The sequence below is a fragment of the Pongo pygmaeus genome, chromosome 15, assembly GCF_028885625.2.
Source record: "Pongo pygmaeus isolate AG05252 chromosome 15, NHGRI_mPonPyg2-v2.0_pri, whole genome shotgun sequence".
In the NCBI taxonomy this organism is placed as follows: domain Eukaryota; kingdom Metazoa; phylum Chordata; class Mammalia; order Primates; family Hominidae; genus Pongo; species Pongo pygmaeus.
Window position 1 is genome coordinate 90197927 of NC_072388.2, and position 13707 is coordinate 90211633.

Consider the following 13707-nt stretch of genomic DNA (forward strand, 5'->3'; position numbering starts at 1 on the left):
CCTGGACCGTAAATTCCTCCTTGAAATACTTGCTTCTGAATCACAAAGTTTCTCTCCTGCCTCCCTGGCTGCCTTTTCTCAGCTGCCTTTGTGTGAGCCACATGCTCTGCCCATCCCTCCTGACAGTGAGCTTTATGTATTTATTTATTAATTATAGACACAGTCTCGCTCTGTCGCCCAGGCTGGAGTGCAGTGGCGAAATCTCGGCTCACTGCAACCTCCACCTCCCTGGTTCAAGCGAGTCTCGTGCCTCAGCCTCCCCAGTAACTGGGATTATAGACATGCGCCACCACACCCGGCTAATTTTTGTATTTTTAGTAGAGACAGGGTTTCACCATGTTGGCCAGGCTGATCTCAAACTCCTGTCCTCAAGTGATCCGCCCATCTCGGCCTCTCAAAGTGCTGGGGATTACAGACGTGAGCCACCGCACCTGGCTGACAGTGAACATTTATTGGGCACCTTCCATGTGCCAGGCACTGTTGATGCTGCACATCCAGCAGTGAGTACAACAGATGGAAAGCCTTGTCTTCTCTGAACTGAAATGAAACGAGGAAAACCCCCTCCCTTGGGTGTGAGCCTGCTTCCTTGTTTCTGCGTCACAGGAACAACCTCAGCTGCTCCCCAGGGTGTGCTGAGCACTGCCTGCTCATGCAGGCCTTGCCGGGCCCATGAAGGATGAGGGCAGCCTCTCCCCTGCAAGGTTCTTTCCTGTGTGAACCCAAAAGTATCTAAGACAGAGCTCAATCAACTTAGAAAGTTTATTTTGCCAAAGTTAAGGACACAGCGTTAACATACAGCCTTAACACACAGCCTCAGGAGGTCCCGAGGACATGTACCCAAGGTGGTCGGGGTACAGGTTTTTATTATTTTTGTTTGTTTGTTTGTTTGTTTTTTGAGACAGGGTCTCACTCTGTCACCCAGGCTGGAGTGCAGTGGTGCGATCTCGACTCACTGCAGCCTCTGCCTCCCAGGTTCAAGCAGTTCTCCTGCCTCAGCCTCCCAAGTAGCTGGAATTACAGGTGTGCACCACCATGCCCAGCTAATTTTTGTATATTTAGTAAAGACGAGATTTTGCCATGTTGGCCAAGCTGGTCTTGAGGTCCTGACCTCAGGTGATCTGCCCAACTTGGCCTGCCAAAGTGCTGGGTTTACAGGCGTGAACCACCATGCCTGGCTACAGCTTGGTTTTATACATTTCAGGGAGACATGAGAAATCAATCTGTGCGTGAGATTGATCAGCCTTTCACTGAATACACAATTTCCATGTGAGAGGAGGGTAGAGGAATGCCACTTATGCCTTAGTCTGGCTCAGTGAATCTACATTTTTACATAAACAACAGGGCAGAGGAAGCAATCAGATATGCATTTGTCTCAGGTGAGCCTCAGAGGGATGACTTTGGGTTCTGTCTATCCTTTATCAGGCACCCATGAAAATAAGCTGTCAATTTACATTGCCAGAGTGAAATTCAATAGAACTGTTTTAGGGTAAGGATGTTGAAGCCCGCAAGGAATTCATCTTTTAGCGATCTTATTTAGGAACAAAATGGGAGGCAGGCATGCGCAGTTCCCAGCTTGACTTTTCCCTTTGGCTTAGTGATTTTGGGGTCTCAAGATTTATTTTCCTTTCACATCTGCGAGAGAGACTTTCTGATGCTCCTGTCTCTGCCCTGCGCTCCCATCTCATCTGCCAACTTTGCACTTTGGCTGCCCTGCCGTCCGTCCCCCACCTGCAGCCCTATTGGCTTCCTAAAAGGCAAGTTTCACAAATCACTCACTGCTCAGTACCTTCTGTGATTTCCTGAGGCTCCGGGATAAATCCAGATTTCTTCACATGACAGGTGGGTCCCCATGAGCCGGCCTCTGCTTTCCCTTCCAGCCACAGCTCCCGCCACCTCCTGCCCTGTGTCAGGCTCTGCAGCACAGACAGCTGGTCCCCCCCAATACCTCCCTGCCTTGCTCCTGCTGGCCCCTGGGCCTAGAGGGCCTTCTCCCTCCCCAGCCTGCTTCTAGTCTGACCCCTACTCTCCTTTTAGACTCAGCCCCTTCTCCTCCACCCAGAGTCCACAGGCCTGGAAGCGCTAAGCACATGGTGTTATAGTTAACTATTTACTTTTCTATCTTTTCCTGGAAGACAGACACCATGGTAGATGGTAATTATGCGTTTAATGTCTGTCTCCTGGGATGGTAAACCCCTGTGAGTGTGGGCTGTGACTGTCTTATTCACCACTGTGTTTTTGGCACGGGGCCCAGAGTAATAAACATGGGTAACACTTCCACAGCGCTGTGAACCGGCCAGAAGTGTCCTGAGAGCCTTACATGTGTTTACAGCTTTAACCCTTACCACCACTCAGTGAGGTACTGTGATATTATGAGATACGTATTTGGTCTTCCTCTGGTTTCCTGGCATACAACTTCTAAAATCCTTGGAATCTCCAAAGAGATAAACGTGTTTTTATAGGCTAGAGAGTTGACTGATGGCCAGGCGTGGTGGCTTTGGCCTTGCACGGCAGCTTACTCCTATAATCCCGGCACTTTGAGAGGCAAAGGCTGACCGATCATTTGAGCCCAAGAGTTTAAGACCGGCCCCGTCTCTACAAAAAGAAAAATTTTAAAATTAGCTGGGCATGGTGGTGCTCACCTGTAGTCCCAGCTACTCAGGAGACTGAGGTGGGAGGATTGCTTGAGCCCGGGAGGTTTGAGGCTGCAGTGAATTGTGATTGCACCACTGCACTCTAGCCTGGGCAACAGAACAAGACCCTGTTTCCAAAAAAAAAAAAAAAGTACAGAAAAGATAAAGAGCAGAAAGCCTCTCTTCCATCAGGGCCACCCCAAGGCACAACTCCAGAGGGCGCCATTCACATAAAATATAGTGCGACAGCCACTCCTGCTCAGGCCCTAGTCTCCCACTTTCCCCTCTGAGGGCACCACTGATACCAAGCTCTTCTCCATCCTTCCACAGATGTCTGTGTGAATGTGAACAGAACATGGGCATGTCAGTTGATAGAGAATTCTCCACCTTGCCTTGTTAATTTTGCATCATTGGGAGAGTGTTTCAGATAAGGTGTGTAGAGTAGCCTCATTCTTTTTTTTTTTTTTTTTTTGAGATGGAGTCTCGCTCTGTCGCCCAGACTGGAGTGCAGTGGCGTGATCTCGGCTCACTGCAACCTCCGCCTCCCAGGTTCAAGCGATTCTCCTGCCTCAGCCTCCCGGGTAGCTGGGATTACAGGCATGCACCACCACATCTGGCTAATTTTTGTATTTTTTGTAGAGACAGGGTTTTGCCATGTTGCCTAGGCTGGTCTCAAACTGCTGGGGTCCAGCGATCCTCCCATCTTGGCCTCCCAAAGTGCCGGGATTACAGCCATGAGCCACTGTCCCCGGCCTGTTTCTAAATCATTTCTATTACAAACAGTGCTGCTGTGTACTCAGTCATTTCATCACTGTTTGAGCACATCTGTAGGACACAGTCCTAGGATTGGATTGCTTGCGTAAACAGAGAAATTACTTTCTGAAGGTGGAATTTCAGAAATCTGTGACAAGCATACATGAGATATTTTTACACTGATGTTTGGGGCTTGTCAGATCCTGCTAGGGGTTGACTGTCTGTGGGGCTCCTCTCTGATATATTTGATGTTAGGGAATGATGTTTCTGGGTTTGATAGTTTGTTCTCTAAAGAGAAAAGAGAGAGCTCAGAGCAGAAAGGTAGCTTTTTGGATTCTGGCCAGGGCTCACTGATTGGATCCCATCTCACCTCACTTCTAAAAGAAGACCACTCGGGAAAACAAGATACCTGGACCATGCAGCAGTGGGTTCCCCAGTGCCCTGATAGAAAGTCTGAGAAGTTCAGGATTCAGTCCCTAAAAACATATGGGCTGAAGAGGCTCTGGCCCTGAAATCACCTTGTTGGGGATAGTGGGAAGGTCCCTGTTACTTTTAAAATATACTGAGGATGTGATTCCTAACACCACAAAATGGGTGGATGGGTGAATGGATGAATGGCTGGGTGAATGGATGGATGGATGGGTGAATGGATAGATGGATGAATGAATGGGTGGAGGGATGGATGGATGGATGAATGGGTAGATGGATGGATGGATGGATGGATGGATAGATGGATGGATGGATGGATGAATGGGTGGATGGATAGATGGATGGATGGGTGGATAGATGGATGGATGAATGAATGGGTGGATGGATGGATGAATGGATGGATGGGTGGATGGATGGATGGATGAATGGATGGATGGATGGATGAATGAATGAATGGGTGGATGGATGGATGGGTGGATGGATGGATGAATGGATGGGTGGATAGATGGATGGATGGATACATACATAGATTCATACATATAGAAAGGTAAATGGTGATCAAACAAACATGAACTTAGACCTGCTTTATTATTAGGTAACTTCTTTGAGCTCCTTGGACCTCAGCCTCTGTCTGTAATAGGATTAACAATGCCTTTTTTTTGTGTAGGACTATAGTGACAAACTAACAGATGATGTACGTAAAGGCCCTAGCATGGTCCTGGCACACTGTGGGTCCCCATATATGGTGGTAGTTGCTATCATTTACTGTGAGTGGGCATTCTCTGATTGGTGTATATTGAAGGCATTTTTTTTTCTTTTACTTTGCAGGAGCCAAGTTACACCCTGTTTAACCCTGCCTTCAAAGGGACGACTCTGTAAGGTAGAGGCTCTCAGCTTTCTTTCCCTCCCAGCATGCATGGTGGGTGACACTGTGGTGCCTGGCACACTCCCAGCATGCATTTCACAGGGCAGGATTTCTGGCAACACTCATTTCTCTCCAGGCCAGGAAAGCAACCTAGAATCAACTTACATTTACATTAAAACAATGCATAAATAAAGGAAAGAGAAGGCAATAACCCTCAGACTTTGGTCTCCTGGCTAAAATGTATTTGCAAAACAGCACACAGTTTGCACCTGCTGCCCTCTAGCATAATAATGAGGGTGGGTGGAGGCACCTGTGGGGTGGCCCATTCCAGTGGGTTTGGGCAAATGAGGACGGTTATCAGAGGGGTGGATGCTATTCCCCACAAGGTTATGGAAAGCTTCTCTCTTTGGCCTTTGCTGTGTGCCAGGCAGAGGTGCTAGGTCCTCTCTGCAGTGTGCAGTGACCCTGGGGAACCACAGACATTCAGGACCCTGGCTGGTAGCTCAGTTGCTTGGCTAAGGGGGTCAGGCTTGCCAGGCCCAGGCGTTAGGCAAGCCCAGGCCTGACCTGCCAAAACAGCTGCTTTAAGCCTCAGAATCTTCCACTGGGCAATGGAATCCTACCTCACCTGACTCCTCCCAGCACCCCCTCCCCGCAGCCCACGGGGACTAAGTGTTCTCTCCCCTGTGTCCCCACGGCACTTTGTTCCCACAGCTATTAAAGTACTCACTGTTGGCTCTAAGTACATCTCTCCTCCTTCCAAAGCAATATTCTTTTTGTTTTGTTTGCTGGAGATTTCATGCAATCTCAAATTCTTTGTTAAAATGGCCCTGGGGTTTACATTATTTTCTATCTAGGAGATTAGAGTTGAAAACATAAATTGGTGGTGTGGAATTCCACTGAGTTCTTCTCTTTAGATAGAATTGTGGAAAGTCAGGCTTGTCCAGAACCCTCACTATGGGCACTGTCCTTGAATCCTGCTCTCATTCATTCTGCAGTCAGCTAGTCATACAACAAACACTTACTGAACTCCCACCTTTGTGCCACTATGCTAGGCACTGAGTATATTTGGATGAAAAGGACCTTGGCTATGCTTTACAGACCAACACAATGTGGTTATCTAGCTCTAGATTTTGTTGACATACTAAAACCTATCTTTTTTTTTTTTTTTTTTTTTTGAGACAGGTCTTACTCTGTTGCCCAGGCTGGAGTGCAGTGGTGTGATCTTGACTCACTGCAGCCTTGACCTCCTGGGATCAAGTGGTCCTTCCACCTCAACCTCCCAAGTAGCTAGGACTACAGGTATGCAATACCGTGCCTGGCAATTTTTTTTTTTTTTTTTTTTTGGTAGACATGGGTTTTTGCCATGTTGCCCGGGCATGTCTTAAACTCCTGGCCTCAAGCAATCCTCCTGCCTCAGCCTCTCAAAGTGCTGGGATTACAGGCATGAGCCACCACACCTGGCTAAAACCTCTTTTTTTATAGCATAAGAAGTCAATTTAGGCCAGGTGTGGTGGCTCACGCCTATAATCCCAGCACTTTGAGAGGCCAAGGTGGGCTGATCACTTGAGGCCAAGAGTTTGAGACCAGCCTGGTCAACATGGTGAAACCTCTCCTCTACTAAAAATACAAAAACAAGCCAGGTGTCGTGGCACATACCTGTAATGCCAGATATTCAGGTGGCTGAGGCATGAGAATCTCCTGAAGCCAGGAGGTGGAAGTTGCACTGAGCTGAGATTGCGTCACTGTACTCCAGCCTGGGAGACAGAGTGGTGAGACTCTGCCTCAAGAAAAACAAACAAACAAAAAAGAAGTCAACTTATAGGATTCCCTTCTGAGCACAATTTCCTAGAGATTTGAGACCACCTCTATTTTTTAAAAATCATATTTTTTAACTTTTAATTGTGATTTAAAAAACACATTCTACTTTAAAAAATCTATAATATCTATTTACTCACCAAAGATTGTATAAGGCACTGTGCCTAGAGTGGGGTTAGGGGAAGCACAAAGAAAGCACAAAGTCCCTATACCTTCTAGAAACCTAAATCTAAATAACGGAAGTCACATGTCGGCAGAAACTCGGCGTCTTATTTCATTTGCGATTGCGGTGGTATTCATTCGTCTGTTCATTTGATTGTGTGTATTTTGGGCACGTGCTATGTGCATAGGCTGCGATAGGTGCTCTGGAGCCTGTGGAAGAAGTCTCACATGTGTCCCTGCCTTCCAGGCCCTAGGGAGAGAAGGGAGTTCAGAGTGAAGTAGAATAATAGGCCACGGTGCCTCCTGGCCAAGGAGCCCAGCACCAGCCTTTTGGAGAAGACTCTGCAGCTCCCGAGGAACAGAAAGCTGTTAGGGAAGGGAAGGACGACGTTCCAGGCCAAGGGAGGGGCACAGGGAAGTTTGCGTTAGGAATTTCTCATCAGAAACGGAGATGTGACGGGGGAGAATGGGTTCCAAACAATGCCCACTGCAAGGCAGGCCCAGGAACAGGGCCAGCAAAGGGTAGGGTATGATGTGGTATGTGAAGCTATGTGAGGCTGAATCTGCTGCCTTCAGGGGGTCACCCTTTCTAATTCCCTTTCCTCCCCTCACCCAGATTCCCTGCTACTTATTCAAGGTGACACGATGCCCTTCACACTCCACCTGAGGTCCCGCCTTCCCTCTGCCATAAGGAGTTTGATTCGACAAAAGAAACCAAACATCAGAAATACATCCAGCATGGCTGGAGGTAAGTGGCACCAGATAGTTAAAAAAAAAAAAAAGAAGAAAGTTCCTGGGAATTACCAGCTGTGTAGGGCCCGCAAACTCCTGAGACTTCTAGATTCTGCATAGGAAACAGAAAATAAGAGCAGAATGATATTAGCTCCGGTCACTACTTAACTTCCCAGAAGAAACTGGAACCTTGGATTAGACTCAAGGTGTGGAAACCCATCAGATGGGTCTAATGACACCCAGTTCTGCTTGGTCACCTCAGCCCCATATGGAGAACCACCAGTGGGCTCAGGTGATGAAAAGGGTTGTCCCTTCCGGGAAAAGTGCCCCCAGGTTACACTGCAGTTTAACCAGATTTTGATTCAGACCAATTCTTCCTACCCTTGACTGGTCTTATTCTCTGGGTGGCACCCATCTCCCTACTGTCTCCCAGGAGTGACACTGAAGGCTCTAAAAGGTCCTGCAAGAGAAAACAGATACCAAATTTGTCATTGACCTAAGTCCAGGCAAAATTTCACATTAAAAAAGACTCTTCTGGTTATGGTATAAGTGCCCAAGGAAAAACCATCAGCACTGTCTAAAGTACTAGAGCAAGACCATTTTCCTTTAGTTTATTAACATGCCTGGCCTCTGTTGCTCTATATGGGCTAACAGAGTTAACTGTTGTATAACAAAGCACTCTTTTTTGTTGTTGTTGTTGAGACAGAGTCTCGCTCTGTCGCCCAGGCTGGAGTGTAGTGACGCGATCTGGGCTCACTGCAAGCTCCGCCTCCCAGATTCGGGTTCATGCCATTCTCCTGCCTCAGCCTCCCAGTAGCTGGGACTACAGGTGCCCGCCACCACACCCAGCTAATTTTTTGTATTTTTAGTAGAGACGGGGTTTCACCGTGTTAGCCAGGATGGTCTCCATCTCCTGACTTCGTGATCCACCCGCCTCAGCCTCCCAAAGTGCTGGAATTACAGGTGTGAGCCACCGCGCCCAGCGCAACAAAGCACTCTTAAACTTAGTGGCTTAAAACCATTAATCTCACAATTCTGCAATCAAGGCTGGTCTTAGCAGGGCGCTGCTTCTGCTCCATGCGGTGTCTGTTGGGGATAGACCATCCAAGATGGCTTCTTCCTGACATGTCTGGTATTCAGTGGGATGGCTGGAACATCTGAGACTGGCTGAACATTTCTTCTCCATGAAGCCTCTTCAATAGTGGTCGCCAAACTTCTTTACATGGGACGCCATGAAACAGATTCCAAGAGAATAAGTCCTAATGCCCAAACTCATACCAAGCCTCTGCTTGCATCACACTTACTAATGTCCCATTGGCCAAAGCAAATCACACGGCCAAGGCCAGAGTCAATGGGGAAGGGGCTACAATGGGGTGTGAATACTGGGGAGCATAGTTTATATAAATTGGTGTAAAAGTAATTGCGATTTTTGCCATTTTTAAATAAAAGTAATGGCAAAAACTGCAATTACTTTTGCGCTACCTAATATATACAGAGAGAGCCACCAAGGTATTAGTCTATAGCAACCCATTATATACGAGCAGCGAACACCAGCTTAACCCCAAGTTGACGACTGCTTGCTAGGACCTTGGGGAGGCAACAGAGCGGAGCAGCCAGGGCCTTGGAGCCTGGAGGGAGACAGCCTGAGGGTGAGTCCCAGCTTCACTCCTTACTAGCAAACTGTGACCTTTCTAAGCCTCACCTACACAATGAAAGTAGCAGCAGAACCTTCCCAGTGGGACTGTCGGGAGGGGCACCTGAGCTGTTCCCCGCTGCCGTGAAATGCTCCTCAAGGAGAGAAGCTCATTTTACCAAACAGCTGGGAAACTCCAGCTTGGAGCTGTCTTCTGGGGGCTTTCAATCAGATTAGAAATGTTAAAGGGTGTTTTTTCCTGTCTCTTGTCATTAAGTTAAAAAAAATGATTTTGAGGTAAAAAGACTCAGACAGATCACTCAGTTTATCTACAAAGAAGTGTCACTGCCTTCCATGGAGCCCAAGGCAGCTGGGGGATGCACAAATCACATTAGACCATAAAGTATCCTCCAAAAAGGTGAGGCCTCCAGAGTCCACCATCCTCTCCAGAAAGAGACCATGAAGGCTTCTATTCTGTGTCCTGTTACTAATGGGGACAACTTGAGGACTTTTCTGTTCATCTCCAGCTGTGGAGATGAACAAAACCAAAACCAAACCAAAACAAAACCTGCAAAGTTCATTTAATTAAAAAGGAAACAAAGGGCCGGGTGCGGTGGTGCACGCCTGTAATCCCAGCACTTTGAGATGCCAAGGCAAGTGGATCACCTGAGGTCAGGCATTCAAGACCAGCCCGGCCAACATGGAGAAATCCCATCTCTACTAAAAATACAAAAATTAGCTGAGCGTGGTGGTGTGCACCTGTAGTCCCAGTTACTTGGGATGCTGAGGCAGGAGAAGCACTTGAACCCAGAAGGCGGAGCTTGCAGTGAGCCGAGATCGCACCATTGCACTCCAGCCTGGGCAACAAGAGTGAAACTCTGTCTCAAGAAAAAAAAAAAAAAGGAAACAAAGAAGCTTTGTACACATACCATCCTGATTTACTGTATTAAAAATACAATTTGTGCTGGGCATGGTGGCTCACACCTGTAATCACAGCACTTTGGGAGGCCGAGGACGGTGGACTGCCTGAGGTCAGGAGTTCAAGATCAGCCTGCCCAACATGGTGAAACCGTATCTCTACTAAAAATACAAAAAAATTAGCCAGGTGTGGTGGCATGCGCCTCTAATCCCAGCTACTCGGGAGGCTGAGGCAGGGGAATTGCTAGAACCCTGGAGGTGGAGCTTGCAGTGAACCGAGATCGTGCCACTGCACTCCAGCCTGAGCGACAGAGTGAGACACTCTCAAAAAAAAAAAAAAAAAAATCCAGTTTGTTCTCACAAGGGGCTTTGGCAGTAAGAAGAGGGTGAGTAGGGAGTGGGAGGCCTCTAAGCCAGCCAAATCCCCTCCCACCTCGCTCCAGATCACTTTCGGAGCCATGCTAGGCTTGCTTGAGACCGGCATCAGGTTCCTTGGGCTTTTGGCAGCTGGGGGTGTCTCACGTGTCCTCATTTGGAAAGTCTGCTTGTAGCATTGGCAGGCACTGTAGTGACTGTGATAATGAGCTCCGGGCACTGCAATTTGAGCAGGAGCCGGTCCTGGACATTCCCAGCAGATGGTTGCATCTGTTTCACTCCCCACTCCCCATGGAGGATGGCGCTCCCCTCCTAGGGAAACCCAGTACCTACAGCCCAGCGGAGGCCACTCCGTGATGAAGTGAAGCGAGCTCGTGGGCACCCCTCCCAGGTTTAAATGCTGGCTGTGCCGTGCAGCAGCTGTATGACCCTGGGAAAGTCATTTCATCTCTCTGAGCCTCGTTCCCCTCATATATAAAATATAATTACTTGTGCAAATGACTTGGCATGGGGAGCCCGGCACATAAAAAGCACTCAGTAAATAATAGCCAACAAGATTATTGTAGGAGAGAAAGGGACATGGGTTGATAGAGCAAATCTGACAGGGCAATTGTCTTCAAGGGTATTTCTCCAATAGAGCATAATAATTATTCTTTTTTGAGACAGATTCTTGCTCTGTCACCCAGGCTGGAGTGCAGTGGCGCAATCTTGGCTCACTGCAGCCTCCATCTCCCAGGTTCAAGTGATTCTCCTGTCTCAGCCTCCCGAGTAGTTGGGATTACAGGCGCGCGCCACCATGCCTGGCTAATTTTTGTATTTTTGGTAGAGATGGGGTTTCACCATGTTGGCCAGGCTGGTCTCGAACTTCTGACCTCAAGTGATCCGCCAACCTCGGCCTCCCAAAGTGCTGAGATTATAGATGTGAGCCACCACACCCGGCCCAATAGAACATAATTATGTTTTTCTTTGGGATGGTCTTAATTTTAGAATATTGAGAAAAGCACAGAGAAGCAAATGACAAGCATGCACAGCTCTGTCACCTGGCGACAAGCGTGATTAACTTGTAATGTCCTTCCTTCTAGTTCTAGTAGATGTTCTTTGGTGTCTCCGCATTCAAGGGTTAGGTATTTATTGTAGTCTTTGCTATCTGGGCTTATCTGTAGTCCTCTGTTTTGGGAAGGCTTTCCAGTTATTTGAAAGGATTTGGTTGTTGTGATCTAAGCTGTTTCTGCTTTAGGGGGCACCTCAAGCCCAGTAACGCTGTCATTCTTGCAGACTCAGTACAGGTACGGCTTTGATGGTCTTGGACAAGATCTAGGAGAATTCTCTGGTTTACCAGGCAGAGACTCTTGTTCTCTTCCCTTACTTTCTCCCGAAGAGTCTCTATCTCTCTGTTTTGAGCCACCTAAAGCTGGGGGTGGAATGACACAATCACCCCTGTAGCCACCACCACTGTGACTGTGCTGGGCCAGACGTGAAGCCAGCATAGCACTGGGTCTTGCCCAAGTCCTGCTATAACCACTCCCTGGTAACTGCCTATGTTCGCTCAAGGCCGTGGGGCTCTGCAATTAGCTGGTAGCAAAACCAGCCAGGCCTGTGTCCTTCCCTGCAGGGTGGTGAGTTTCCCCAGACCCTGGGTGAGTCCAGAAGAGCCTGGGAGTCAGGGATTACAGCCAAAAACCTTAGATGCCTATCTAGCGTTCTATTGTATTGCGGCTGAGCTGGCACTCAAATTACAAGACACAGTCCTTTCCACTCTTCCCTCCCCTTTCCTTCTAGTTCTTTCACTCACTGATTTTATAAAAAGGAGAATATGTCCAACACATTGTTTCATTACCTAGTATATTTCCTTTAATGACACATCACAAACATCTTTTAACATAATCATTGCGTATTTCTTCTGTAACCATAATTTTAAACATCTACACAGGATTTCATTGAACAATAACTTCAGTCCCTGCTTCCTGAACACCGAGGTGCTCAATAATTTACATACATTACCTCCCTCAGGTCTCTTGGAGGTAGGTATGGTTGCTGCCATCTTATAGATGGGGAAGCTGAGGCTGAGACATGCAAAGCTACAGCCTGGGGTCACACAGCTGGTCAGAGGCAGGATCAGGATTCAAGCCCAGGTGTGTTTACCACCAAAGCCAAAGGACTTCCATTGCGGAGGAAGGCTGACTGCCCCCAGAGGAGGCTACAGCGTGTAGTAGGAGGTCTTCTCCTGTAGCTCTGTGAACACTGTGAGCCTGCTCAGGCAAGAATCTGCCCCCAAAAAAGATACCCAAATGGCCAATAAGACATATGAAAAGGCAGTCAGCCACACTAGCAGTCTACACAACGCAAATAAACCACAAGGTGATGGATACCACTGCCCACCCACAAGAATGGCTAAAAGGAAAAAGACAGGTAATACGAAGTATTGGAGATGCTCACATACCACTGGTGTGTCAATTGGCACAACCACTTTGGAAAACTGCTTGGCAGTATCTGTTAAAGTTGCACATGTGTATACCTTACCGCCCCAGAAATGCACATTTATGTACTCCAAAATGCATGTTTGTGGCATTAAAATGTTCGTGGCAGCACCATTTGTAATAACCCCAAATTGGAAACTACTCAGATGTCCATCAGCAATGGGATTGGGTAAATACTCATTGCATGAATATACTAGGCAGCAGTGAGAATGAACTGTTGTTAAATGCAACGATATGAATGAATCTCAAAATATATTGTTGAGTGAGAGAAGCTAGACTTAAAAGACACATAGTGTATGATTCTATTATATGAAGTCTAAGAATAGGCAAAAGTCATATGTGGCGCTAGAAGTCAGGATGGTTGGCTCTTGTTCCTTGATCTGGATGCTGGTTACATGGGTGCATTCATTTCACGGCAATTCATCAAGCTATAGGTTTGTGTGTGTTTGATTGAAGCATTACCTACACTTTTTTGAGTGGGGCTCTGCAATTAGCAGGTAGCAAAACCAGCCAGGCCTGTGTCCTTCCCTGCAGAGTGGTGTACACTTTTTTGAGTGTAGGTAATGCTTCAATCAAAATTTACATTAGGCCAGTCGCGGTGGCTCATGCCTGTAAGCCCAGCACTTTGGGAGGCCAAGACAGGCAGATCACTTGAGCCCAGGTGTTTGAGACCAACCTGGCCACCATAGTGAAACCCCATCTCTACTAAAAATACAAAAATTAGCCGGGCGCAGTGGTGCACACCTATAGTCTCAGCTACTTGGGAGGCTGAGGCATGAGAATCACTTGAACCCAGGAGGCACAGGTTGCAGTGAGCCAAGATCAAGCCAGTGCACTCCAGCCTGGGTGACAAAGCGAGACTCTGTCTCAGAAAAAAAAAAAAAAAAATTACATTAGAAGTTGGGTATGGTAGTG

General features: G+C 47.5%; 1 protein-coding gene across 17 annotated transcripts in view; it reads left to right on the forward strand.

Moving 5' to 3' along the window:
* DGLUCY (D-glutamate cyclase) overlaps positions 1–13707 on the forward strand; it is a 163848-nt gene that overhangs the window by 92619 nt on the left and 57522 nt on the right. For 12 of the 17 annotated variants that reach the window (XM_054447539.2, XM_054447543.2, XM_054447541.2 and 9 more), the window contains 2 exons: positions 4641–4692; positions 7274–7405. In XM_054447539.2, the coding sequence (XP_054303514.2) occupies positions 7303–7405 (103 nt within the window). In that variant the 5' untranslated portion in view covers positions 4641–4692; positions 7274–7302. Of the gene's footprint in view, positions 1–4640; positions 4693–5862; positions 5980–7273; positions 7406–12245; positions 12337–13707 lie in introns of those variants that run through there. The other 5 variants (XM_063652001.1, XM_054447538.2, XM_054447548.2 and 2 more) reach the window with 2 other exon arrangements.